At 40.0% G+C, this 27,373-nt stretch overlaps 1 protein-coding gene across 1 annotated transcript in view; it reads left to right on the top strand.

Moving 5' to 3' along the window:
• ARID1B (AT-rich interaction domain 1B) overlaps positions 1-27,373 on the top strand; it is a 323,028-nt gene that overhangs the window by 201,417 nt on the left and 94,238 nt on the right. The window contains exon 8 of the mRNA XM_017834907.1: positions 23,527-23,770. Coding sequence (XP_017690396.1) covers positions 23,527-23,770 — 244 coding nt within the window. The remainder of the gene's footprint in view (positions 1-23,526; positions 23,771-27,373) is intronic.

A 27,373-nucleotide genomic window follows, 5' to 3' on the forward strand; every position in this document is an offset into this window, starting at 1 on the left:
AAACAGACAACAAATAAAAATTATGCTTTGTGGGCATCTTGCTAGTGTTGAAAAACAGAAGGCTAATGCCTGCAGTAAGCAGCACCATCTAAAGCAGTACCTAACTGTGTTAGATCTCATAAATCCTTTATACTTAAAGGAAAAGAAATTCTGCTTGCTCTAACATGAAATGTAAAACTTTCTACCTCGAGCAACAAACCCATCTGTCAAAGCTAGTCTGTAAAGCAGAGCCCCTCTGGATGATCTGAAGGGCAGAAAACAGCTGTGCTGTATTCCAGGCTCGCATTTGTTAGCAAATAGTCTTTGGGTAGTATTTGTCAATGCACTGGTCTTGCTTTAAGAAAACCCAAGCCAGTTGCGTATGTGCCGAGAAGTTTAGCCCCAAAGAACAAGTTTCAAAAGGCAAAAGGAAATGGAGACCTGCCAAGCTTGTTGGCTGGAGTCATGGACAAGAGCAAGGCCTGTCTGAACTGCCACTCAGTTTTTATTCTGCGAGTTTGCAGGGTTGGTGATTAGAGTGGCTTTCGCCCAATTATGCTGTGATTATTCCGCTGCACTGTAATTGACTGGGGAGATATGCTAATACCTGTCATTTGGGATGATAAAAGATGAGCGGAGGACGCAATGCATTATTTAGCTGGCTGTGTGATAGATGAGGGATGCGCAGAGTGCTTTAATTGCTGAGAAGAGAGGTTAAGCTGAACGAACGGATGAATTAGAAATGAGTTTTTTTATGGCTTGTGGAAAAGTGAAATAAAGGGAAATGTGCTTTAAAACTGTAGCAGCAGATAGAAGCAAACACAACAAGACGAGGTCTTTTAGGCAGCTTACTCTCTTAATTTAAATATATAAGACAAAACACGTTTTGGTGTTCAGTAAATAATAGTAACAATAATGATAAGAAATACTCGGTGAGTTCATATCCTTGCCAAGAAAATCATTGTAAAAGGAGCTGGTTTTGTTTGAGGTGAAAAGGTGGAACCATTTCAATTTCCTTTGCAGTTCAGACCTTTAAAACTTCGTTTCCAAGGGCTGTGGTACCACTGGTGAACAGTGTTTTGTGTACATAGGTCAGCTATAGATTTACATAAATAATATCAGGCACACACATACATATATACACGCACACGCAAAATCTCTCGAGTATATGTGTTATACAGTTAATAAGTGCACAGAGAGAGAAGTGAGATAAAATGAATATTCATAATGGTTGGAGGAGTGTAGCGATACAATTAGCAAGAGTATACAAATAACTCACAAGTGACAAAGCTCTTTACCCTTTGGGTGGGAAGGTCATTAGAAACTGTATCTTCTTTAAGAAAAAAAAAATTAGCTACTGAAAAACAATGAAGGCGACCAGTAATTTTCCTGTTGTGTCATTTTTCTCATTTACACGAGCCTTCGCCTGTGGTTCAGAAAAATATTGGGAGTCTGTTCCATAAAGATGTGAGTCAGATAGGTTTTTGGAAAGGACCTCCAATTTGCAGTTAGGAAAATAAGATATCTGTCTGTATTATGACCAAACCTTTATAAAATGGAGGATATTATCTTCAGTGTGGTTGACTTGTCCCCAAACCTGTCTAACTGCTGGCAGGCTGCTGCTTGTCCATTGCAGTACATTTGTTTTTTCCAGAAAATACTGGCTCTTGAGCCCTTATTATTGAACGATAATGAAATTGTCTAGAGTACCATGCCTGGTGAGCTAGATGCCAGCTTGAGATGGATGCGGTACGTAGGTACGTACTCTGCTGCTGAATTAGAGTCTGCAGGGCCTGATCACTCCCCACATATATTCGTCACCTTGTACTTTCTGCCGTTCACCAAAATATTTTATGGCTGATTTTCATCATCTTAGTTGGGGACTGGCAACTTATTTTACAGCTGTAGCCATTGTTAACCTAATTTTTTTTTCTTAAGTTAGTTTTAAAAGAGCAGTTTATGAGGCAGTCTGCTGCTTTTATGGAGCAATTTATATTGCTATCTGCTGGTTAGTATAATTTTCTAAAATGACCATTTGGATTTCAAAATGTGAATGCTTCTGGTTGCACCTTGGCTTCTCTCCATTAATTGAATGGATACAGCTCTCGGAAAAGCTGTGCATCTTTGAAGAAAGAAGCTGTAAAGAGTTCTAATTTTATTGTTTTATGGAGTGTTATATAGAAAAATCTTAACTCTTAAAAATCCCTTATTAACCATTTTTAAAGATATTACAAGAGAAAGTTTATTCTACATGATTTAGTTTAAAATAAAATATTGATGTAAAAGAAGTGGAATTTCTGGTCCAGAGAGAGACCCAGGCAGTTTTGCTTCTTAAGGTGGGATACCCCTGACAGCAGCCAGTGTTGGGGAGCATGGCCAATGCTTGGCACACTGCTGGGGTCTTTGACATCAGTGCAGAGCTGATCAGAGATAACGTTGTAATAGCATGGTCTAGTGTAGTATAAGCTGCGGTCCTGGTCTAGCAGCACACAGATGAGGAGAGGCTAATGGAAAGAAACAAGGGAGCTGCTGCTCACCATGGGTTCCAGGTGGTAGTGGGTGCCTCTAGCATGTGTTCAGAATCAGCAGGTTAGACCCACGTGCCATCAGCCTAGTAACTTCTGACATGACAAATCCCTTTTTTGAGGGTCTAAATCCTTCTGCCGTTTTTGTGGTTTGTAGCCTCTTAGAGTTTTCTCTTGTTCTCTGGGTTGTGATGGACCCCTGCAGTTAGGAAGGGAATGGGGCCCAGCCCTGCTCGTTTTCAGATAGCGTCAGCACCTTGGGAAATGATCTTATCCAACTGCAGGTATGCAGTTCATCTGTTTTGTGTAAGTACGTGTGCATACAGTGAGGGTAAGGCTGCTAACTGTTTTCAGGCTCTTCCCTGCAAAGCACTACTGTAATTGTTATGCCATTTACAAAGCATCCAATGACTTTCAGCATGTTGTAACTATGAAATCAGCATGCAATTTTGAGTGTTTTCTTACTCCTTGAACAATAAATTTTAACTTATCCAGGAAAATAAAAATCACTTACGATACAACAGCAAAGTGTTGCCGAGAATGAGCCATTTTTCAGAACCCAGCTTTACCAAAGATTCATCATCGTTATATGTATCGTGTATATAAAAACGTGTGCTTTTGCATAAACATGTAAATACATGTAAATACATGTGTAACACATGTAAAATTTATCTGTTACATGAACAAAGAATCCATGCAGTTAATTTCTGTACTGTATTGTGATGTAAATGTGTATCTGTCAGAGAATTTCGGCTTATTCTGCTGTGCCCGAAGAGGTACCCACGAAAGTTACAGATGAGAAGATTACTTAAATTAACACCCTATATAACTGAACTAAACACCTTGCTTATGATCAGCTGAAATGAATTATAGGAAAGAATAGAGTGTTAGTTTATAATAGTTAATCTTTGTAAGTTTTTTCTTTAATGCATTGTTAGGTCAATTGCAAAACTTTAGTCCCCAGTTGTCACTTGGCTTATTGCTATTTCTCTACATGTAAGTGTCTGTAATTTAGATTTTCAGGTGAAAATAACTTTATTTTGTTACTTATAAAAGATGAAACATATTTGACTGACATTGTTGGAAATAAGCGATAAGAAACTTTAACAGATCTATCAATCAAAACAGCAGTTTTATTTCTTGTATTATTGGCTCCTGAGGCTTTGCTGCAGCGTGTGAGAGGTAATTTCTTGCCATAGGCTTTTCTTACTGTGCACTTGATGTACTTCTGGGGTGGGCAGTGAAAACTGTACATTTTATTTTGTTTTCAGTGTTTCAGTCATGAGGTTTTGATGATCTCAGTATGTTTGGGTATGATCTAAGATATCTTGGAAACCCACTAAGGCATAGGAAACAGAGGTCAGGAGAGAATGGAGTAATTTTTTAGACTTAAAAACACTGGGGGTGGGAGGGGAGCAGAACTGCTCTTATAATGCTTTATGAAAGCAAACCAACAACAGAACTTGAAAATTTCAAAGCATCCTTTCCTTTTCATAGTTTTCCATCAGGGCTCTAAATACATTTTGTGTGCTGCTCTAGGCTCAGTTTGTGAAGCACACTCTGGATTCTGTGAGTGATGCTTGTGGTGGTTTTTGATCCCTAGATCAATCCCAGTGATGGGATTTTATTGAAGCCTCTAGTGGGTGAAACATGAGACAAGGCAACAGAAGCTCCTTTGATAGTGCCTGTGTAGTGCACTAGAAGAGGTAGTGATGTCATCCAGAAGAAGCTATTTGGGAACCACAGAGGCAGTACTGGAGAGAGCACTTTCCTTGACTCATCTGGCACAAACATGGACGTGGTATAGATTTTTATTCAGAAAGAGGGAGGGAATTCCTTTCCCACCCCATTTTTTTCAAATAATTTTAAACATCATCCCAGAGCCTTCCATCCTTGAATTTCAAATTGCTCAGCTACGTGAAAATGAATAGACACGGCTATGTGTAAAGCCAGGCACATGATTCCAAGGCTTCAGTTTGGACAGAAACCTCTGTGTTCATGTAACTGTGTAAATACGCACACACACACGTACACAATATACACACAATAAGAGTTTTCTTACGCCAATGGAAAAAGGCCTTTTGTGTTTCCTGAAATCAAAAGCAGTGTAAAGTATAAGAGACTAGGCCCAAGATGTTGGATAGAGATGTTATTCTGAATTGATAAGAACAGCTGTGAGTCAAAAAGAAATGTATGGGGAGGGTAAAAAATAACCATTCGTTTCCAGCTGACAATACAATTAAAAATTTTTGAATTTAGAGGACAGTGTAGTATCTTTCTATCCAGTGAGAGCACTAAACTGTAAGTGACTTTACTTTATACTTTAAAAAAAAAATCTATTTGTTGTTCTGTATTAAATTTATTGCAAAGATTACTGAGCGATTTGATATTTACTCAATAACGCCCATGAGCAGAAATTACTGAGTCATGATACATAGTTAGCTTTCTAGTGAGAGATTGAAGGGGAGTATGACCAGCATTGTAATTTCAGCTTCAAAAAAAGACATTTCAACAATTCTAAGCAGACAGGGGAACAGAAAATGCTGCTGTTCGGAGGCCTGAAATTTTGATATCTCATTTGTTTTAAATGTTTCAAAGGTAATAAAACATATTCTAAGAGTCTAAATTATTTTAGGGGGAAGGGAATTTACTTCTGTGGTTGTTGCTTAATCAACATCTACTCTGCCACTTCACATCAGCTTCTGTCCTTTCCAAGTGAATTAGTTCTTTGGGCAGCACGTTAAGAGGAAGTGTATTGTTCTTGGCAGGGCACTTGAATTTCTAATTACCAGATTCCTGCCTTAATTGCAATTACCTGAACACCCAGGCAGGGTGAACTTTTGGAAAAGAATGTAATTAGTGCAGAAGAAACCTTGCTGCCAACTGCTTGTCTGGATATCTACACTAAGCAGAACCTTGATAAGTTCACATCTCTGCAGACAAGCTATCAATCCATTGAGATGGTGCCCGAATCTTGTGCAAATCTGTTGCAATGTGTATGATTACTGTATGGTCTTAGACCCGGTGTACAGTTAATTACAGTTCCCACCTGAATTTAGGGAGAAAGAGGGACTGTTCTGAGAGAAATGGCTTCGCTTTTTGTAGGTGCTCACCAATAAGGAGTTCATCAGATGCAGAATTTGTTTAAATAAATGGCAATAGTAAATCTGTGTGAGATAAATGAGGTGCGCAGAGCAATTTAATACAAGTGAAAATAAACAAATTCAATCCTTTCTTCACAATAATGTTTCTAGCGAGCCATTCTTTGCATGCAACTACAAAAGCAAAATGTTGCCAGCCCAGAAGAAATCTTGCAAAACCACACTTTAGAGCAGAGGTGGAGCCATACTGAGGGTAGTTGTGAATACAAGTTGTAGCATATGCTGATTATAAGCTGAAATCACTTGGCTTAAGGGCTTCCGGAAAGGTTTACTGCATCAGGCTTTTATTGTCAGCTGCCTTGTGTTGGCTCACAGGAAAATTAAATTTAATTGATGAAAAATGAGAGAAAAGAAATTAAAGAATTACTACTTAAAAAAAAAAAGAAATTACTGAAAACTGTCATTCTGTAATTGCAACCTTTTAGTAATTCAGCTTTCAAATAATGTTGCTGATGAGGACATTGAAAAACTTCTGTGTTAAAACATTTTATGTACTTTGTGGGGTCTTTGATTCTTTCCTTGATCCCTTTTAATAAAAAAACCCCAAAACCTCCCAGAAACATTGATGTGATTGATCCCTTTGAGGTCAGGGACGGACACACTTTGTCTCCATGGTGGTAGCCAGTTGTAACGTATCGGTGTCACTTACTGATGGACTGAAAATAAGAGGGCCTCTCAGATAAGTGCCTTCTGTTTGTATAGAGAGAGTTATAAAACTGCTTTGTTCTTTCAAAAACGCAGTTAAGAGCACTTCAAATGAGCTGCTCAAATGCTAGGCTTCCCGAGCTCACATAATGGTGAAAGGGTTGTGGTGGGAAGGGTAGTGATGGTGTAAAATTCTTCCACTTGCTTTGAAATAACACAGGGCGAGAGGAGATGAAGGAGGTGGGCTGATGGAGCCCTGGTGAATAGTTAACTGGTTTAAATTCAATTACTGGGCTGTTGAAGTCGTTAACAAGTACATCAATATGGTCTTTATTAACAAAAGTTTTCCTGTCACATATGGTGTGGTTGGCAGCAAGAACTTATTCTCAGTCAGCCTGGTTGCATAGACAAACCCTGTTCACTCAAATCCCAGGGCTGTTACCCATCCCTCACTTTTGCCAAAATAGAAGTGAGGATACTAAAGGCTTTGGGAAGTAATTCACAAGATTCAAGGTCAGCAAGTTTGATGGGCTCAGTACTGGGGGTTTTACGTAGCTTCTAAATTTCGCATTTGTGACGAGAAGGCAATTTAAAAAGTTTGTCTATTGCAAAGTTTTCCTTATCATTTTATCTCTCTGCTCCTAGTTTAAATTTGACTGTTCTCAGTCTTAGCAGTCATACCCTTTTTTTCAAACAAGTGTTGTTGGAGAGAGTCACATTTTTCTTTCTGTTTTAGTGAGAATATAGATCTCTGTGCTTCTTGTGCTGGAAAATAATACGGACACATTAGTATTGGGCAGAATATTGGAGAGAGTGTGTGATACTCATGCACACAGGCGGGCAAAAGTTTGAAAGACAAGTTATGTTTTTCAGATCCTGTGTTGAAACACTATGAAGTCCTTTCTTTTCAGGCTTCTTAGAACTTGTGGAAAATTAGAGTATTTTTACAGGATCTCAAGCACTATTAATTTTGAAAAGTCTTGGCAAGAAGCATGATAACAAACATATTTTGCATATTGGATAAGCTGGTTTCCCCCGTCCTTCAAAAATGAATAGAGAAGGGAAACCTACATGTACTAAAAGCACAGTGCAAAAAAAGAAGGAAAAAAGAGACCATTTGCAATATTTCTTCCATGTTTTAATTTTGATGGTCTTATAACTGTAATACTAAAAGAGTTGCATGTGTGGATGTAGCTCCCTAGTTGTTACAACTGAGCAGAATTCACTACATGAGAGCTCAGTGACCACTAGCCGTGGCCATGACTTCTAGCATCAGCAGAGTTATTAATATGTCTTTGCCTGGTCACTTCACACAGGAAACCTTAAGAGTTATTTTTAGCATTCTCATATATTTTTAATTTGCATGTTTTCTGGTAATAAGTGGCATATTTTTTCCCCCTCCATCTTTCACTAGGAACAAACACAGGGTTTACCTTGTTTTCTTCATTTTTCATATTTTTATGCCCTTACTACATCTCCATCTGTACTGCTAAATATACTTCCTCATACCTTTCTTTCCAAAAAAATCACACAGTCCATTTCAGTGCTGAAGACTACTGGAAGAAAAAGGAAATTTGCAGCTGTTTTAATGTGTGCACGACAATGGGTGGATGAAAAAGACTTACTCGTAACTGGTAGTTTTGCTGTTCCCTGCAAAAGTAAATTAAACCACAGATTCCAGAAAGTGAAAGTGGACCTGAATAATATTTTGTTTCATAATTTGAGCGGTCTTAATCTTCCTGGTTATAGTCATGGTGCGTATAATTTCGAAGTACTAAGTTGTACCAAAAGCTAGTGTGGAATCAAATAGTGACTCCCTTTGACTTCCCAGTTGCTCAGAGTGATCAAAAGGCCATCTCTTCTGAGGATGAATGGGGGACTGTTTGCCCCAGGATGATTGCTGGTTTCGCACCTAGGCTAGAATGCATCTCTCATCGTATGTATCTGTGTGCCGCTAAAGTGAGCTGAGTAGACATTATGATTTGCACTTTGCTTCCTTTTGTTTTGAATTCAAAGGCCATCTCTAATTGATGGAGGTTTCCTTTACGATGCACTTATTTTCAAATCCGTCATGCAGTGCTTCTGCTGCCCCTTGACTTCGTGGATGTGCTGGTCTTTGACCCAGAACTGGTAAATGAACCCTGCAGGGAAATCATTAGAGAATTGGAACAGTTGCAGTGGAGGGACCAAGGGTCAAACCATTACCTCCCCGTAGGACCGTCGACTTAAATTGGACTTCTTACTTTTCCAAAGCAGGTCAAGTGTCAGGGACAGCTGAAGTGGTCAGGTACAAACCAATACAGACCATGGACATAGTTTGGGGGTTTTAGCTTAAAAAGTTAGGGCTAGGCAGGATGATGCCTTCTCTGTTTCTCTCCTCTTTTCTCCCTTTAAAAAGCAAACTTAAAATGCTGAGAAGTCAACAGGAGCCCACATTCTGACATTAATGTGCTATTTGTGATCTTTTGGCAGAATCATAATTTTTTAGAGTAGTATGTTCAACCTTTTTAGTGTTTCCTTGCAGTTTTCTTTGATTGAAAAATAACAAATGATATTTTGTAACAAGAAAATACCTCCATAATTCTTATGAAAAATATACCTCCTCCTCTTTTTTCCTTTCCTCAACTGTTCTTTGCATAATTTTTTCATATTCGTAATGAATGTAAAATGACCTTTTTCAGACTGTACAAAAGAACTATTTCCTGCTCGTAGAGGAAAAACTCCACAGTAGTGCATCTATGGCAGTGAAATATACTGCTGAATATGAGAAAATATTTAATGCTTTAATTTAGAAATTTGATGTCCTTGAAACATTTTTATAATATTTTCTATAATTCTTAGTGCATAACTATGTGAAGTAAGTTTAAGATATCAAAAGTGCCAAAAAGCCATGGATGTCATGCTACTGAAATACAACTAAAAACACTGCAGAACAAAATAGATGATAATTAAAAAAAAAAAAGGAAAAAAAAAAAGAAAAAATACATGGGTCTGTGAAACCTAAAGTTCTCACTGTGACGTAAAAGCACTGCAGAGACCCCTTAGAAACATCCTTCTCCTTGTCTCTGTCCACCACCATTCATCAAACAGCAGTTAGTAGGTTTAGGTCACTCTCTGCCTTGTGTAGGGAATTCTCCTTTTCTGAAATAATTAATGAGGTGCAAGAATTAACACAAACCTATGTTTGAGTGAGTGGGCTGAAACCCATCTCTTCTTTTGAAATGGATGGCAGAGGAGTGTTTCTACAGAAGCAAATATGTTTTGATCAGGGAAGATAATTGCAACATATCTGATACATAAATGTTTTTAAAATACTAATAAGGAAAAAATGGGAAAAAAATATAATTCTTGCTTTGACTGGGGTATCCTGTTCTCAGAAATACCTGTACTTCTGAGATACATGTATATATCTGTACTCGAGATCCACAGAAGTCAGGAGCGGAACTGCTCACCCTCTCCAGCTGTGAGGGACAGACCATGTGAGGAGAGCCATGTTAGACTGCAGATTGGACACTGCTGTGCAGTGCTCCCCGCTGCTGGTGGTGCCACAGGTCTCAGCCCTGCAACTGGAAGTGCAGCTGTGCAGCAGCAAGTCATCAGGGATGACAAAGGAACCGCCTGCCAGGATGGTGACAGTGCAGGAGCTGGGTGCCCAAAGCAAGATGATGGGGAGTGAGAGGATCTCAGCAAAGGGAAGAGGCTAGAAATAGAGCATCTCCATTTCTGTACTTGTAGAAAGGACTACGGCATGCCCTATGCCCTGACAGCACATTGCCTACTGATCAAGAGGAACTGAGGAACTGAACCAGCTGTGAACTGTCCAGCTCCTTCCACTTCTGGCACCTCTTTTCCTCTCAAGGAGCCAAGATGCACACCACTGATGTGCAGAAAGAAAGTGGCTTCCCTAGTGGCTTTGGTATTGTGTCTGGTAGAAGCCAGTTTGATAGGGCCAGCCATTTGGAAAGTGGCTATGTGCGTATCCGCTGGTGGAAGGGAGAGCCTGCTGCCCTTCTGCCAGGGTGGGCTGCAGGGAGAGAGGGAACACACAGCATGGCCGGCAGCCCGCTGCCTGAGGTACAAACCCTGCCTCAGCACAGAAGCAAAAGGGAGGAAGTTGGCAACCTCTAAAAGTTAAACAGGGAGATTTTTCATTCACAAAGGCTATTCCAGCAACTCCTGGTGTTGATAATGATGAATGGTGTGTAATGAAGGGCTGTGCAGCTCAGAGAAACAGCTCTTTGAACATGGCTTTTCTGCTGTGGTGCATCAGGACTAACAACCTGACTTGATAGCAGGTGATGGGATAGGAAGCAAACTGGAAGGAGCATTATTTTCTTGAGTTTCTCACAGAAGGCATGCAAGGCACCAGGGTTTTTCCTTGTTAGTCTTGCACTTTTTGCTTTAAAAGGTAAGTATTAGAATTTATAGTAAGAGTAATGTTGGTCAGGTTACAGCCAACTAGAAACATAGACACAACCATTTAATGAACTGGTACATTGGTGTTCAGTACAGTTCACAGGAGGGAGCAGTGTTTTGGGCAAGAGGAGGTGGCAGGTGAGAAATTATGTTCTCTACCACCTCGCTTGTGTTGGAAGGGATGGTGGCAGAGAAGTGCTTTTACTGCTGCTAGACATCCCCTGTATAACATAAGGCCTGTTATTTTATTTACTTTTAATTTACTGGTGGTGTTTCCGAGGTCGTGAACCTTTGAGCTGTATTAACATCTTTACTTTTTTTTTATTCCAGAGTAATACATAGAAAATAAAAATATTGAGAGGTAGCATTGCTGATCTCTTAAATTTCCCATAATATTCTGAAAAGCACTACATCTGCACCTTGAAATCGGCATGCATTACATAATAGTGTTAATTTGTTTAAACTGCATCTAGTTTTATGTAGAGTTTACTTTTCACTCATTTATACAGGTGTGAATATAATTAGATAGGTGGATATATATACGGGAAATGTGAACTGTTTTCACTTAGCTGTTTGTTAACTTCTGACAGGAGATGAAGAGCCAACACTTGAGATGTTAAGAACTTTTCCCTCCCTTCTTTGCACAGTTTTACCCCCAGAGTTACTGGTTCTGCTCCCTCTCTGTTTTGAAATTCAGTAAGAGAAGAAAGTTAACACTAAATGTCACTTTATAATTGCAATAATGATCACACAGTTGTGCTTTGCTAGTTATATAATGCATGTCAGGATCAGTTTAGAAGCTCAGCCTCATTTCCTGCCCAGATGTAATTCTGGTGACCATTATTACAGTAGTAAGGCTCTCCTCATTTCATTACAGCCACAGCCTGAGGGAGGCCTGTACGGCATCACAGAGGCCGGCGAGGAAGGATGTTGCCTCTCTGGGTTAGCTGAGCATAAGCAAGTGCAGGGAGCTCACATGGGTGTATATGGATAGGGGAGCTGCACACAGCATAGGTGGCTCCAGCACATGTGTGACCCTGTGTGCATTAAAAAAAAATAAATAAAAAAGTAGGTGTGCCCTTCTTTCTTATGAAATGTTGCCTTTATTTATGTTCATGTGAAATTCTGAGGAGGAGCTCTTACACTTAAATGAACCTGCAAGCAGCCCATAGAAAAGCAAGTGCCTGCAGCGCTAATAATGAGAACTGACAAGGCGATCCTGCTGTGTTTATTTATGACCTTCTGCCTTTGTTAGCTCTTGTGAGAAATTCCTCTCTAACCATAACAATATTGCTGGAGCTTGGCACTGCACTGAGGAATCCTACGGCGCCCCGAGGCCGCCCACTGGCACGGGTACAGCTCGCAACAGATTTGGCATGGTTGTTGAAATTTTCATATGTTTTCCCTTCATTTATTTTTTTACTTAATTCATAAGGCTGTTTCTTCCTTTGGTACATTTATTTTTTCTAACAAGCACCCTTTAGAAGTATTTTGAGACTTTGTGAAGATCCAACTTACTGATTTGGGAGGTTTTCTCTCTTTTTTGGTGATCTCATGAATAACTTGCAGGACGAAATGAGCTGTGGTTTGATAGTTCCATCAGGTAGATTTTCTTAGAAGTTGTGATATAGGTAGTGGGCTTTTTAAAGAAAGACTGGCTCTATTTGTAGTCTTCAGGAGCAAATACTGCAAAGAGGGGACTGAGACAGGAGCTCAGGCAAAACTACTGCAAAACAGCAACGACCTTACAAGCCATGTAGGTCTCAAAACTTCATAAGATTTGAGAACCATGTCCTTGTGAAGCTATAGCACTTACAAACCATACCTTGACACAGATTGCTGTTTTCCCATCTTTCTGTCAGATGCATTCCCCAGAAAACCTCTTGGCCCAGCTCCCTAAGCAGTGTTACGTAGCTCAGATAGGCTTGGAGGATGGAGAATCAGCAATAGGTGGGGCTGCACCTGAAGGTCTGGCAGGGCTAAAGTCTCTCCTTGCTTCATCTTGCAAGGAACAGGACATGGCCATTGACTAGCGCCCCACATGCAGTTCCTCAGGCTGCTTCATGTGATGGGGGATTTCTGTGGGGTAACAGCAGCACCGTGAGAGGAGAGCAAAGGATCACTGCCTTACAAGATCCTGGGAAACCCTCTTTCAAAGAAGCTTCCATCTGCAGTCATTTCTTTTTCCGCCTGTGTCGTTTTACCTGATGTGTTTTTTCACACCACTTATGAATACTATTGAAATTCAGTGCAACAAAAATAGAGATCAGTGGGGAAAAGAGTTCTCATTTACAAACATTTTATACAAGTGACTTCCAAATGGCAGCAGTGTGAGCTGTGGTACTGCAGTGGTGCTTGCTAGAGGGAGCTGCAGCAGGCACATAGCCTGGTAGGTGTTGGGGAAGGACAACCAACCTCCGCCCTTAAAGCCAAGGAAAATTTTGGAAGAACAACCCCCTACGAGCTTTATCTAAAAGATCTCAGGACTCCCTGTCCTCTGTATATTAAGAAAAACTGTAAAATTGAAGCATGCTCAGGCACACAAAAAAATTACAAAAAGCTGGCTTTTGTAATTCACCATGGATGTCTTTCCTTTGTATGATACATTAATTAAAGAATTAATATGGTAATAATTGGTCTATTGGGTTTTTTTCAGTAGATGGCATAGTCTGCGTGGTTTAACATTTCTGTAGTGACACTTCCACGTGTCTCCTCATCTGTTGGATTTCAGGAGTGCATCTAAGATTATGAACCTGTTGGATAAAGATTATCGTAATTCATTCAGGGATCAAGACAACTGTGCCATTATCTTGGCCTTGAGATACCTCTTCCTACCCCAGGGCCAAAGTCTGTAAGCTGTGGCTGGGACAGCAAGCTTAGCAGTAGATACGGGAAGGTATTGGCCTTTCAGAATTTTTTCTTAATGCTTAATTGAAGCGCTACAAGTTATCCTTCCTACTAGGCTAATCAAGGCATCATTTCAAAAAGAAAACTGAGGCCAAGATCCTCTTCTAGAATTTCAAAAGCCTTTTGAAATTTATGTAGAGGTTTCTGAAACCTGAGTTCTACACAAGTTTGTTAAAGGCATATCATCTCAAAATACCGTGTTTCCTTGCAATTGTTTTCCTTCAATTATTTTGCACAATGGTGTGCACAGCAAGCACTGCATTACTGCAAGGAAATGTGAATTCCAGAATCTCAGGTGTTGAGGGAGTCTGGTTCTAGCTGGCAAGTGTGAGAAACAATCTGAAAGTTTATTTTCTGCTTTATTGCTGTCTTGGATTTCATTTTCCAACCTTTTCCCAGGTTACTGGAAAATGTAGAGGTGGGAGGGGTTGAGTGAACAGCTCTTGAAGGGTAATTGTTTGGTTTTGCTGCTGTGGCCCACAGACCTCAGAAAGAAGGTGTGGGGCACACACAGAAGCCGTTTGTGTGCGCGGGGGATGAGGAGCAAAGCAGAGGCAGAGTGGTCACAGCCCTGTTCATTTGTGCTTTGCTGATCGCTGAACTATGCACTGCTGGGTGGCATTGGGTTCAGTAAATAAACAGAGAAAGAGGGAGGAGGATGAGAGATTCTTGCGTGATGCTGAGAGAATGAGCCTGGAGTGTCAAAGTAGGCTGAATTTACTGAAGTAAACCTTATGACACTCATTTCTGCCTGATACCCCAATATAACATGCATATCCAGTATTTTAAATGAGACTTAATTCTTTAATTAATGTTGTTCTCTGAGGGAAGTCACTTTATTCAGTTCCTCATAAAATTAAGTCTTTCTAACATTTATCAGTGTTTTTGATGTATACATTTTCTCCTCCTTTCTGCTTCTGATTCAAGAGGAAGAGATGGAAAGTTAACAGAGCACCTGTGTTTTTGAAGTTTAAGATGTGTCTGAGACTTATTTACCATCTCATTGAATTGTGGTATTTGGTTACTGGGTGTTGTGGGAGAGAGAAGAAAGAGACGCAGTATGATGCATGCACAAGCCCTAAGCTAATGAAAAACTATGTTTTGTAGACCCTTATTCCCACGGTAACCTGCTGGGACATCCTTTTTTATCAAACCAGAGCTCTACAAAAGGTATTAATATGAAAAAAGAAAAAAGGCAAGTTCTGTAGATCAAGAGTTTTTAAACCTTGGGCATACAGGTGTGTAGGCTCATCAGTTCTTTCAGCCCTTTGCCGTGCTCCATGTGTAGGTGGCCATGGGCTGTCAGAAGAGCTCACTTGTTACCAGTTTGCCTGATTTACTGTGGCATGAAAGATCTGCTTTTGGAGGTCAGTGGGTGGTTGGTTGTTGGACCACCACTTTTTCTATTCTCTCAACTGCAGTGTCCAAATCAGATACTATTGTAGGTCCGAACTTTTAAGCATGGCTCATGCCTTCTGAATGCCATGTGGGATAGTCTGAGAAGCACACGTAGAAAGATGTTAATTAATAATTGCAAAATAGGTGTGTTGTGACTCAGGGTATGTCTGTAGTAGTAAAGAGTAAGGTACATTCAGCCACATGAGATTGTGTGGTCATGTTTAAAGAGCTTCTCCTACATGAGCTGTCCTGCACAGACCTATTGAGAATCTCTGCACTGCAGTCTCATGTGGGTGTACTGCAGGACAGGCATGGTGTGAATTTTACCACATTTCATGTTATGGTGATCTGAAGTTTTGTTTACTCCCTTCTGCTTGAACCACACCTGCAAAATATCAGGGTTTTGAATATGTAGTCTCAAGGATAGATGATCCATGTCTGACTGCAGGTGCTGCAAATTTTCAAAAGTGTGGTGACCAGAATAAATGGAATAAAGGGAGTAAGCAGTACTTTTTAGTGCATATTGCTGCTTCTCTTGCTAAAATTTTTGGTCTCTTGCAGATCTACTGACACATATCTTCTATTGGTAATGTCTTGTTCTTTCTCACATGCTCTTGCTCAAATCTGTGTTTGTCGTTCTTGTGATTTGGTACTCCTCTCCTTGCTTGCTTAGTCTGATTTCTTTCTACATCAGCTGTGAAAGTAGAACAAGTAGGTAATGGGAGGAGGAATAGCAAATGCATGGTGTTTTCCCTATGGCTTTGTGATGCTGAATTCAGCGTGGCCAGAAGCACAGCCACGAAAGTCTGGACTGGTGAGCACGGTGGTCATACAGTGATAATTAAAATTCTAAGCTTGCTGCATAGAGGAAGGAGGATAGTGATCCCCAAAATAATAAGCTCCAGAGAGCTTTAAGGGTTGCATATCAGTACATGTTTTGCTTCAGTCAGCTTTCTCTCTGTTTTATCCTGCCAGTTTAGTCTGTCTTCTCCCTGGGGAGGCAACTGTAGGCTACATGATCTAGAAAATGGTTGTAATCCAAAGAGACACAATAAAAGGGAAGTTGTTATGTCTCACCTCACAGTTCTTTATATGAAAAAAAGTTTAACAGAAGGGATTTCATGTTTGGGAGTGGTTAAGATTGATACTACGTATGGGAAGTAGTATGAATACAACTAAATTTTATTAGGTTGCTGTTACACAAATACAACTTTTCTTCTTTATTGTTGTGGTTTTCATTGATTTGGTTGTTTTAAATGTTGATGATTTATTGATGATAAATGGCTGATGTAGCTACAAGAGTTGTTGGCTGGGAATTTTTCTTTGCTACAATATTGAAGAAACAAATGACTCCTAAGGGTTCATGACTTTTTGGTTTTAAATTTTATTTCCAGAAATTCTACGTGCTAAGCATTCTGCTTCAGAAATAAATAGTGAAGTTTGTATCTTGAGAGATACCTTGTTATTGTTTTTCTATTCTGGAGATTTACTGTTTATTTTTTATATTAAACTATTGTTGTCAGACAGGCTTGTATCCTACCTCTTTACAGTCCTTGTTAGATTTTGTCAATTTGCTTTGACAGCACGTCGGTCATTAGTATTTATCATTTCATACACAGGAGTCAGTGTTTGTAAACTAGTGCCTTGTTTTTATGCCATTAGGAGATTCTTGATGCAGCTGTAGACTTGAGGAGCCCCCTTCCTGGTAACTGTCAGGGAGCTGCAGACCCTGTAATGAGTGGCACTCAGCCCGGGCAGGGGGATGTGTGGCTGTCTGGGCTTTCGTCTGGTGCCTCGACGCTACAGTGTCAGTTTTGAATTTCTAATTGCCCAGAGTTGTTTTTGGTGTAAATCTTTTGTCTGGACAAGCAAAGAAGATCCCATCGTGGATCAGTGTAGGCACAGAAGTGTGATTGTATCCATCTTAGTAACTTCTTCTCATCCCGTGTCTGATGGATACAGGCATCTCATGTTCTGTTCTTGGACTCCTGTATCCTCAGGTCAACAATTGTTATTTTTAGTTAAGGTTGTCTTACAAACACAGGTCCTTTGCTTGTTAAACAAATGTAGTAAGAAATTACTCTGTCGTTCAGATGAACTGAGAATTGAATACTACAGTGAGATACCATATTCAGCAGAACAAAATCACATTCATTACTAGGGTGGCAGTCGGAAAGGCCAGTTGTATGTCTTGACCTTGGCGGGCTGGGCTGTTGCAGTGGTGTTCACTGTCGATGAAGGTGCGAGGCTGCGGGCACCTGTGCAAGGAGGTGTGTCTTCAGCCACAGCCTCTCCTGCCCAGGCTGCATAGTCCTAACAGCTCAGGCCCTTAACCTGAGATTTGAGCCAGTGTAGTAAGCTGTGATTTTAATCTGTTTTTCCAAGTCAGCTTTCTGTAGATAGTTTCTTGAAGGCTGATTTAATTCCAGGATCCCATAGATTGAAAAGACATCAGACAGGGCACTGGCACTGCATTGTTTGATTGCGCTTTTTCGTGGTTGCTTGAGTGATATAGGGCTTTTGGGAAAAAGATTTTTTCATCCTCAGGGACTTGGCTGTATAACTTCTCAGGGAAAGTATGTGATACTGATCAGAGTTCTTGCAACACAGTTCAGTAACTGAGTTATTTTGGGAAGCATGTGAGGTCCACAGAACGAAGGGAATGTGTTTCCCCAGCAAGTGGTGTTTTGTCACTAAATTTAGTGCAAGAAGCTAGTGTTTTTATCATATATTTAGAATTCCCTTCATCTAGAATATTGCATGAATAGTTTACCACATAGAGCTTAAAGTTAAAAATCTGGTAAAAAACCACTGAAACCTATAGTAAGCAGAATTAAGTAAGACTTTTAGGTACCATGAGTAACTAAGAAATACTTCTGCCCAACTATTGTCAAAGTTTGTCTTTGTCTTGCAAGTGAAACAAGTCCTCTCCTTACTATAGCATGTTCTGAGATAGAGTTGTGCTTGTCAATAGAAATTGAGCTTTTTTGTCAAGGAGGTGTTTGTACTAGAAGTGATCTTTTCTATTTTTCCTTCTCCAAACCTTGAATTAGCAAGATCAGAGAATGAACCTTGTTTTCTCCCCTAGAATTAATTTCAGCACTGTGGCAAAAATATAATGGCAGCCTTGCTGTCTCTTGTTAATTTTTTAACGATGTGTGTTAGGTATGTTTTTACGCTTTTGCTTAGCTGAGGGTAGTTATGCATCTGGTGTGGAAGGAGGACTCCCATGTAGGGGGTAGCAGCCTTTGAAAATGAAAGGATTTTCCATGTGTCCCAATCGTTGCTGTGCCCGTGCGTTTTTCCAGTTGTGTAGGCGATGGGAGGCTGTTAGCTCACTGGCTGCCTCCACAATATGACCAGCAGGGCCTTTGGAAGACTTCTTGAAACATGCTATTATCGCCTGCTTTGTGATGAAAAGAGGTCTTACAAATATCTTGAAATTTAAGCAGAGCTATTGTGGGTTTTTCTTTTGTGTGTGTATATGTGTTTGTCAGCCAAATCATTTGTTCAAAGTTAATCTCAATTACAGAGCATATTGTTCATAATCCCCCATGGCTCCAAAACAATACCAGAGTGTATGTCTGCTTGAATATATATTTACATACTTACATGTAAAATATGTTTGGTTGTATATATAATTTTACTTCTAAAGTGGTGATTCATGTTAAAGAGATGGATATTTCATGCAGGAATCCTGTCTTTTGAGCAGCACCATCCTCCATCCTAATGAAATACTGCAGGAAGGCCTGAATGGAATGAGCAGGGCTTTGATCCTGCAGCCAGTCAGTTGATGCAGTTCCCTATGCATAGCGCTGGGATTCATGCTAGCAAAATGGATGGTAGGGTAGAGTCTGGGGGGTTCAGCTTCTTGGAGACGGAGAGGTTTTGTGTGTCTTTAATTTTAATATCTACAGAATACCTCTGTTTTGCTTCTACTCCCTGAGCATAAAAGAACTGTTAGGCAGTAGTCGGAAAATCTAAATAAATCACAGATTGTATGTGCTCTGCACAATCCCTGCAAGAGAGCCCCAAGCTGCAGTAACTTCTTAGTGAACTGGGGGTGTAATTTAGTGGCATAGGAACTCCTCTAGCAAGGTGCCCCACACTTTTTCTTTTTACTGATTTCAGAGAAGGTGCTTATGCTTTCTAAACTGTAAGTATTTAGCAAGGGATCCCTTTAGTAAAATCTTGCTTTATGTCTGCTGAGACATTGCTGAGCAAAGCTGCTAAGTTCATGAAGTGTTTGTGGTGTAAATTTTTGCTCCATGGTGAATGCTGTAATCCTGTCACACTCAAGAGTGTAAAATTATGGTGGTATTACTGAGCTACTGTAGTCTCCTTTTTGCTGTTTATTGGATCTAGGCATGTTCCTTGAGTAAGTTAATGTTATTCTATTTTATATGGGTGTTTGTATTTTTTTCCTTGTGCTTTCTTTTTAACTCTGGGTTTCCTGGCTCTATATAAGCAGTTTGCTTCCTTCTACCCCTTGCTGCCCACATTGCAATAGTAAATTGGTGTTCTATTTCAAGAGTGTCTCTCCTGTCAGTCTGATAAGATCGTACCACCAGGAAGGCATAACATTATAATCCCAAGCACAATGTGATACTGTTCATTTCAGCTCTTGTACTTGTCAGAGGGACAAGAAAAAAGGTCATGCATAGGTGGAAGGTGAGGCTAGAAGTGAAGATAGTTGGAGATAAAACACTTTGCTAAAAGAGATAAATCCTGCATAGGGACATTTCAGTTTGTAATCAAGGTATTATCTAGAAATGAACTTTGAAAGCTGGTTGGGGTGTCCTGAATAATACTATCAGGCTATAAAGCTGACATAGGAAATACAGAACTGTAGTATGCATTTGTGATGGAGGAGAATATTTTGTCCTTCATTTTTTTCTTAGATTTGATGTCACATTTGAAAATATGGTCATAGTACTACTATAGATAAGAATAATAAGGTTACTCTACAAGGAACATCTATAAGAAACATGAGATTTCTGGTAATTCTAAACTTGCTAGATTTTACTAGAAGAAATGAGTGCTTTCCAGAAAAAGCCTCTGAAATGAGAAAAAATTTAAGGCATGCCTTAGGGTAAGGGGACTCCAGCCCCTTAAAAGAATCCCAGCAATTACCTACCTGCCAACTTTCCAACAAGATAAATGGAAGCACTGTAGCTTGAAGGTGCCTTGGTTTGAATGAGGTGCAGTAAGTAAAGTCTCTCTGTTCTTTACAGGCATCATAGATCTGATAGTACTTATAAAAGAAGAATAGAGTTGGTGCCCTGCTGACTAAATTGTCCTCTAGAGCTTCTTTGTTAACTAGGCTGTATGCCTAAACCGCTGTGAATTTCTCTTATTAGTAGGCTTTTTAATAGCTTTACATATGGATATGCTAAGTAAATGCAAGTGTATCCATGTAATTTACGGATATAATGTGTACATGTATAGTATTTTATATATAAATAAATGTTTATGATGTGGAATTTGCACAACTTCATTACTGTTCTGTTAAAATGAGGTAAAAGCAAGCATTAAAATACTAATAATAGGTGAACAGTTAATCGACTTCTGCTCTTTCTGTCCGGGTGTTTCACATAAAGTCTTTCTTCTGCTTCTCTTTAATTTCCTAATTAGTTTTTATGGATAACAGAGGTGTTTCTAAAGCCTTTGTATGCTGGAAGTTTCCCAGTTGCTCGCCTACTCAAGCTTTCTACATCAGAGGACTAAGTGAGGCCTCAAAGTGTATGTAAGGAAAAAAACCAAAAGCCCAACCAAAAAAACCCCAACCCAAACCAAAAAACCACTCTGTGCAGGACAGCTGATATTTCTCATTTTGCCCACTGTAATACAAGGTAGGAGGTTGTATAGCACAACCCAGGCTTCCAGAGAGGCAACAACCTTTCATGCCATCCTGAGAGCAATCTCATTCTTGGCTTTCTTGATGGGTCTGATGAGTGAACACTACCATAGCATACTCAGCAGATGAGCTGATTGTGAAGTTCCCCATTCCTGGGAGGAAATCCCAGTGCTTGCACAAGGCTCTGGGGGTGTGCTGAGCCTGCCAGTGTGCTCCCTCAGCCTGTGCTACGGAGGGTGGCATGGCTTCACTCTTTAAATAGGCTGGCGTCATGCAAGTTTTTCTCTTTCTTTGGGAAAAGTGAATTTCATTCCTGTCCCCGAGTTTTGCCTTAGTCTGGGAACAGCAGATAATTTCATCATGGACAGTGCTGCTTCATGGCTTTTTCATTATCCTGGCAAATTCATTTTTTGAAGTACCTTGAAGTACCAGAAGTTTCTTGCTGAAACAAATGAAGGCTTTACTCCACATCCTTTTAAAATCTTTGTTACTCTAAATGTTAACCTGTGTGGTTTTTATATCTTCTATCAGTTGGGTGCCTATCTGGTTTTTTAAACAGAATTTTTATTCCTTTAGAATAGGCTCTATTCTGCTGCCTTCAGTTTTCAGGGGTTTATTACATGCTTTTTAGCAACATTTGTTTTATCAGCACTTCCTGCAGCATTTGTTACACATCACGACAGCAGCGATTTGATTCCATTTAGAAGAATACCATATTATCTATGGAAAAGCAGTAATTGCTTACCTGTTTGCCAGATACATTCTACTATGAAAAATGTCTACTGATGCTCTGCACAGTACCAAGTAGTGTTATTTCTTGTTTACATTTTCTACAGTTAATAGTTTCAAAAAAGAAATAATGAAAATAGTATATTGCCCATTTCACAATTAAATTTCCATTTGTAGGGATTTGGAAGTGTACTCTCGAATGAATACGGCTTCCACACATAGACCAAAGTTTCAGATTTAATTTTTGCATTTCTTGTGCCTAATGAAATACACGTACAATTTCATGCTCATCAGAAAAAGCAAAATTTAACTGTGGTGAGAGTTGTTCTCGAAGTGTTTGTGGAAATTCATTGGAAATAAGGTCTGCAAGATGTTCTGCAGAGAGCTAAGTCAGGTAGGCCGTATTTACTAACCTAATGGACAAGGAGGAATAACATGTAGTATTCCAGGTGGCTTCTAAGGGGTATTATCAGTGCTTAACCCTTAATCCTTCTCTTCCCATGCCTTGGAAGACTATGTCTGTCTGTTGTGGCAGACTGGCCGTGAGCCTCCCTCCTAATGGAAGTAGTCATCATCGGGCAGGACTCTAACTCAAAGTACACCATGTGCATTTCATCCATGTTCTGTCACTTCTAAAAAACTTTATTTTTTGTTGTGAAAATTAGGCAGCACTAGGACTTTGCTTCCTGAGCTTTTTGCTCAGGCAAAGCCCAGTTCTTTTTATGCTACTTGGACAAAGGGTCCTGTCGTCTATGGTGCAACCACTTCTTTGAGCCAAACAAGTGAAGTCCATATCAGCCAAAGTAGCACACTCTGTTATCCCAGTTATTGGAAGCCTCAGAGGTCATTTAATGACCTGTTTTATATGTGAGGTAGCTCTCTGTCTCTCGTTTGTGCTTTAAATTGCTAATAGAAATAGTAACATACTCCTTAACTTGTACCTTGCCAATAGCTACAGAAGCACAGCTATTGGCACTTCTCAGTTTGTATGAGCTCTTTCTGTGATACTTAGGAATTAACATTTTTCCTGACATTTGGGGAGCATGTGCTTGCTTTGTCACAGCATTGTTGGTTTTTCATATCTGATCTTAAAATTATTTAAAAAACCAAATTACTCCCACAGATTCAGAGACCAGTATAACTCCACTGTTACAGCTTCAGGGAGTATGTCCAGTAGTTCGTAGTTAGAATTCAGTTGTACTGTGACCTACAAAGGAAGTTCCTTATTGAAAATGCAGCAGTTATGAACTGAAATGGAGTAACTGTTTAGCAGTTCTTTCAGATGAAATTGAAGAGAAACTGTGAGCTGTACACTGGTATTTGATGGACCTGTAGAAGCAGCCTTCAGTGCTCCTTGATGGCCAGCAGGTCCAGTCCTGCTGCTGAGGACAGGGCCTCTTATCATGTCTCTGCGAAGGAGCTGCATGGGAGTGTTAGGAGGGCTGCGTATTTTACACCCTTCTCTCAATGTGATAATGGCTTAGAGTGAAGTGTATAAGCTGTGATTGTAACGGTAGCAAACCACAAAATTAAATGCTGTGTTAAAGTGAAACTGATGTATCATTTTCATTAGTTTTGGTATGCTCAGGCAGAATTTGTGGGATTAATTTTGAAAGCTTAATCCAGATGGAAAAGGTTAAATTCAATGCTGAGTGAATTGGGTTCCAATTCATCTGTTGCCCTTGCTTGTTCTTTTTCTCAAAAGAATTAGAGATTAAGTGGAGAATTGTGCGTACTATCCTTGTTTCCTGCCATCATTTAACTACATGAACCAACATTAAAGACAACCTCTCAGTTATCTGCTGCAATAAGTAAACGAATGGACCTCATTGCCATGCCAGTCTTGAGTCCTGTGGCCTTGAGTATTAGTTCATGCAACTACTTATGTTCTTTTTTCCTTTTTCCTCAGGATTTATCTGGATCAATTGACGACTTGCCGACTGGAACTGAAGCAACCCTGAGCTCAGCTGTTAGTGCATCAGGCTCTACAAGCAGCCAAGGGGAGCAGAGCAACCCTGCACAGTCTCCGTTCTCCCCTCATGCTTCTCCACATCTCTCTGGCATCCCCGGGGGCCCTTCGCCTTCCCCCGTAGGCTCACCTGTTGGAAGCAACCAGTCAAGGTCTGGTCCTATTTCTCCAGCAAGTATTCCAGGTAAGTTCGTTCCAACAAACAAAATTAAACCAATAAATAGGTTTATTAAATTCATAAATAAATACTCCTATATTCCAAGTTAACTTATTTTCTAAGAATCCTGCATTTTTAGGGCACTTTTCTGAAAAAAATGCAGGAGTAAATTCCATCTAAACTTCAGCTACCAAGCCCTCAGAGTGCTCAAAGTTCTGAACTTGACTCCACATAACTGTTTGATAAATGTTTTTATCATCAACAAGTGTGAATACTTGATTGTAGTTTTTGTATTTGGTTTGTGTGTCATCTGTCATAGATTTCTCTCTATTATTTACAGAGTCCTTTTTCAATTCTAACTGTATATTTTTGTTGGGTTTGACTCTTGAGCTTGTATGGTGGTTACAGACCTGCAGGACAAGGTAGAGATTTTCCAATCCCATATTACAACAGTGTAATTTTGGACATGAATACAGAATATTGTAGGAGATATTTCTTAATATTTGCAAAGGTTAGCAAGTTACTAGGAATTCAATCCCACCAATAATAACTGGAATACCAGTGGCATGCTTGCCACTCGCTCTCTTGTGCAACATTCATGTACATTCAGAAATTTGTGGAAATCTGTTAAGATACCCAGAAGAAAAAAAATTGCATGTGTTAATTGTAATTCTTACCCATCTGGCATGTTACTTGTAGGAATTCAGGCAACAATGTGTATTTGGTGTTTCAGATGAGTTTATTCTCTTTTTGATGCTCAAGTTTTTTATTATTTTCTGACATTGTGAATACTAGGGGAATTCCTAAGAGTACAAGAGTGCTGACATTACCCTAGGGATAACATCAGTTGCTGACAAAACCACAAAATAATAAACATGGAGCTCAGTTAAAAGAAACAAAAGCAGTGGTACCTTTTCATTAGATGACTTGAATGTTGCTGTAAACCAAGTGCAGATTAAAATTCAGTGAGTAGTGTGTGTTTTGGTATTCGATACAAAGGTATCTGTGTAAAATGTTTGTGCCTGTTTGTATACAGAGTTAAAACTAGATAAGCCAAGGGAAGTAAGCTCAGTACACACAGGAATGTTGCACGCTAAGTGTGGCCTGAGCATGTCAAGCCCTGATACTGTGTGCATACCCTGCAGTTATTTCTTCCGCCACTCTGACTGGCAGCACATTCTCAGGTGGAGCAGGAATAATGGGGACAGAGTCAGGACTAGAGTATTTGCTTTATATGCAGTGTGGTAGCTTTGTATTTGCAAGGTAGTTCCCAGTATATGATGCAGAAATCAATCCCTGTTGTTGAGTGAAGCCAGGTAGTCCACCTGGAAAGGTGACATTTTCCCACCGTCAGATTCAGGCAAGTCAATAGATTGTCATTTTAGGAGCCTGACTGCTGAATAGGGAAAGAATGTTGAGACGTTGAAAATATCTTTATTGTAGCTGTGATAGGTAAGGATGGGAATAAGACAATGGGAAATAAGTAGGGGAAAGTAATAACTTTTATGAAACCAATTAATCCCTATGGGGTAAAAATAGAAGGGATGTGGGCTCAGAGGTCAGGGTCAGAGTCACTTCATCATTTCAGCTGAGCCCCAAAAGGTCATTTTTGTAACTCTCCTAGTGAAAAGCATTGCCTCTTCATACAAACTGTTCCACCATTTTGCACAGTGGTTTTTTAGTCTGCTGTGGAAACACAAAAGTGGTTCTTTCTCAGGGAGGATTTTTATGAATGACGCTAAATCAAAATCGCCTACCACTGTTTCCCTGTCATAGACCAGCTCTTGGTCTTTGCAGCTCTTCTGCTAAAGGTGAACTCCCAGGCATGAGCTAACGTGGAGCTCTCTGGAGAGGAGACGGACAGCTGCAGTGGCATCGCTGCTGATGCTGGTGCTGCGTTTCTCAAGCTACAAAATGACACTGCTAAGGCTGCTGTTTAAAACCCTGTGATTAGTGGCATGCCACTGGGTGCTGGGGCTTTCAAGCTGTATGAATTAGACTGTGCTTTCACCTGTGTTCCCATCATTGTGCTCATCATGAGGACTTTGGTAGCTTTTGTCATCAGCCAAATTCATGAGACCCTATGAAAAAGTAGCACAGAGCTTGTTTGCATTTCTGTGGCTGTTTGCAGTGTTCAGGTTGTGGCCGTTTTTAAACACAGATTGTGTACTACAGCACCTTGCCTATAATAATTTTTTTCACTGCTATTTTCCTCTCCGTTCTCACCCTACCCTTGTTTGCTCTGACCTCATTCCTCTCCTATTACCTCCTGCAATGTTGTGCCACAGCTTCTCAATGTGACATAGATTGGCTCTTTCAATCATTCTCTCTCCAGCAAGTCATTGTAAAATGAGCAGCTGTTGTGTTGCTGATAGCTATGGCTAGGGAAAGCCAAAATGTTGCAGGGGGTTCTTGGTGGGAAGGCCGTTAAAAGAAAGGTGTTGCTTTCCCAGGGTTTACTGGAAGAGAAGCATCCTTTTCCCGATGCCTCCTTCCTTGCAACAAAATTGAAGACTAATTTAACATCAAAAGGGCAGACAAACAAACAGCCCCCCATTAAACCTCTCAAATAGCTGATTCTCTTCTACTGCCTGTTTAAGCTGTCTCTGCACCCCACCGCAACCCTGCCACACCACAAATTTTACAGGAACAGCCTGGCACAGGCAGCACTGACATTGGCACGTCCCTAGCTCAGTGGGCATTTCCTTCCTGTGCTCTCTGAAATACTGGATGGATATTTTGTGTGGTAAGTGGCACACACATATACAGCCTTTGTTTCCATTCGCATTACTGGAATAGATTGAGGAGATTAAGTCCTAAGAGCAGAAAAAGCAACTTGGATGGCTTTTGTTCAGAAAGGTAGTTTTCTCTCAAAATGGTAACATTTCTTGTTCAGACACGCGTTCATTACAGAGCTGAAATCCTACTCTTCTATGGTTTTTACTGATTTAAAATGACATTGTGATTTCCTGTTAAGTAGATCATTATTCTGCTTTGCCAGAAATCCTCATCCCTTTATTTTGTAGCCCTCTTTATAATTAGGGTACATGGTCTTCCAGAGAATGAGCCGAGGTGCCCTGCACTGCTTTGGGTCTTGAACTGCCTGATTCAACCCTAAACCATTAGTGGAAGCTGATGCAGCACATCATCAAAATGCACTGCTGTTGCCAGAAGATTTAGTGGCTGTTAATTTCACTTTTCTCTTTTTTTTTTTCTTTTCCCTCCTGCTCCAACCATTCCAGTTTACTAACAAAGCAAAAATGTAAATAAGCTAAGCTCTCCTTTCTCCCCCCATCCCCAATTTTGATCTCACTGGCCAAAGGCTTTTGTCAGCTCTTTCTCCCTTGCGGTGTAAGCAGCAAAAATTTTTAATATTAAGAGTTCTGTGGAAGATTGCTGATAGGCCAGGAATCCTTTAACCCATGATGGACAAGCACATTTTGTACAAGTTAATAGATTCTATTATTTTTAAACCCCTACAGTTATTTTTACCTGTATAGAAGAGAAGGGTGTGCTATACTAAGAATGAATAGCAAATGCTGCCTTTAGAAATATGTAAATATATTTTTTTCACAGAGATTAGTATTTTGACTTGTGCTTTTAATGTTACATGTACTTTCTGAAGAAACA

This window comes from Lepidothrix coronata, unplaced genomic scaffold, assembly GCF_001604755.1.
Source record: "Lepidothrix coronata isolate B3197 unplaced genomic scaffold, Lepidothrix_coronata-1.0 Scaffold245, whole genome shotgun sequence".
Taxonomy (NCBI): domain Eukaryota; kingdom Metazoa; phylum Chordata; class Aves; order Passeriformes; family Pipridae; genus Lepidothrix; species Lepidothrix coronata.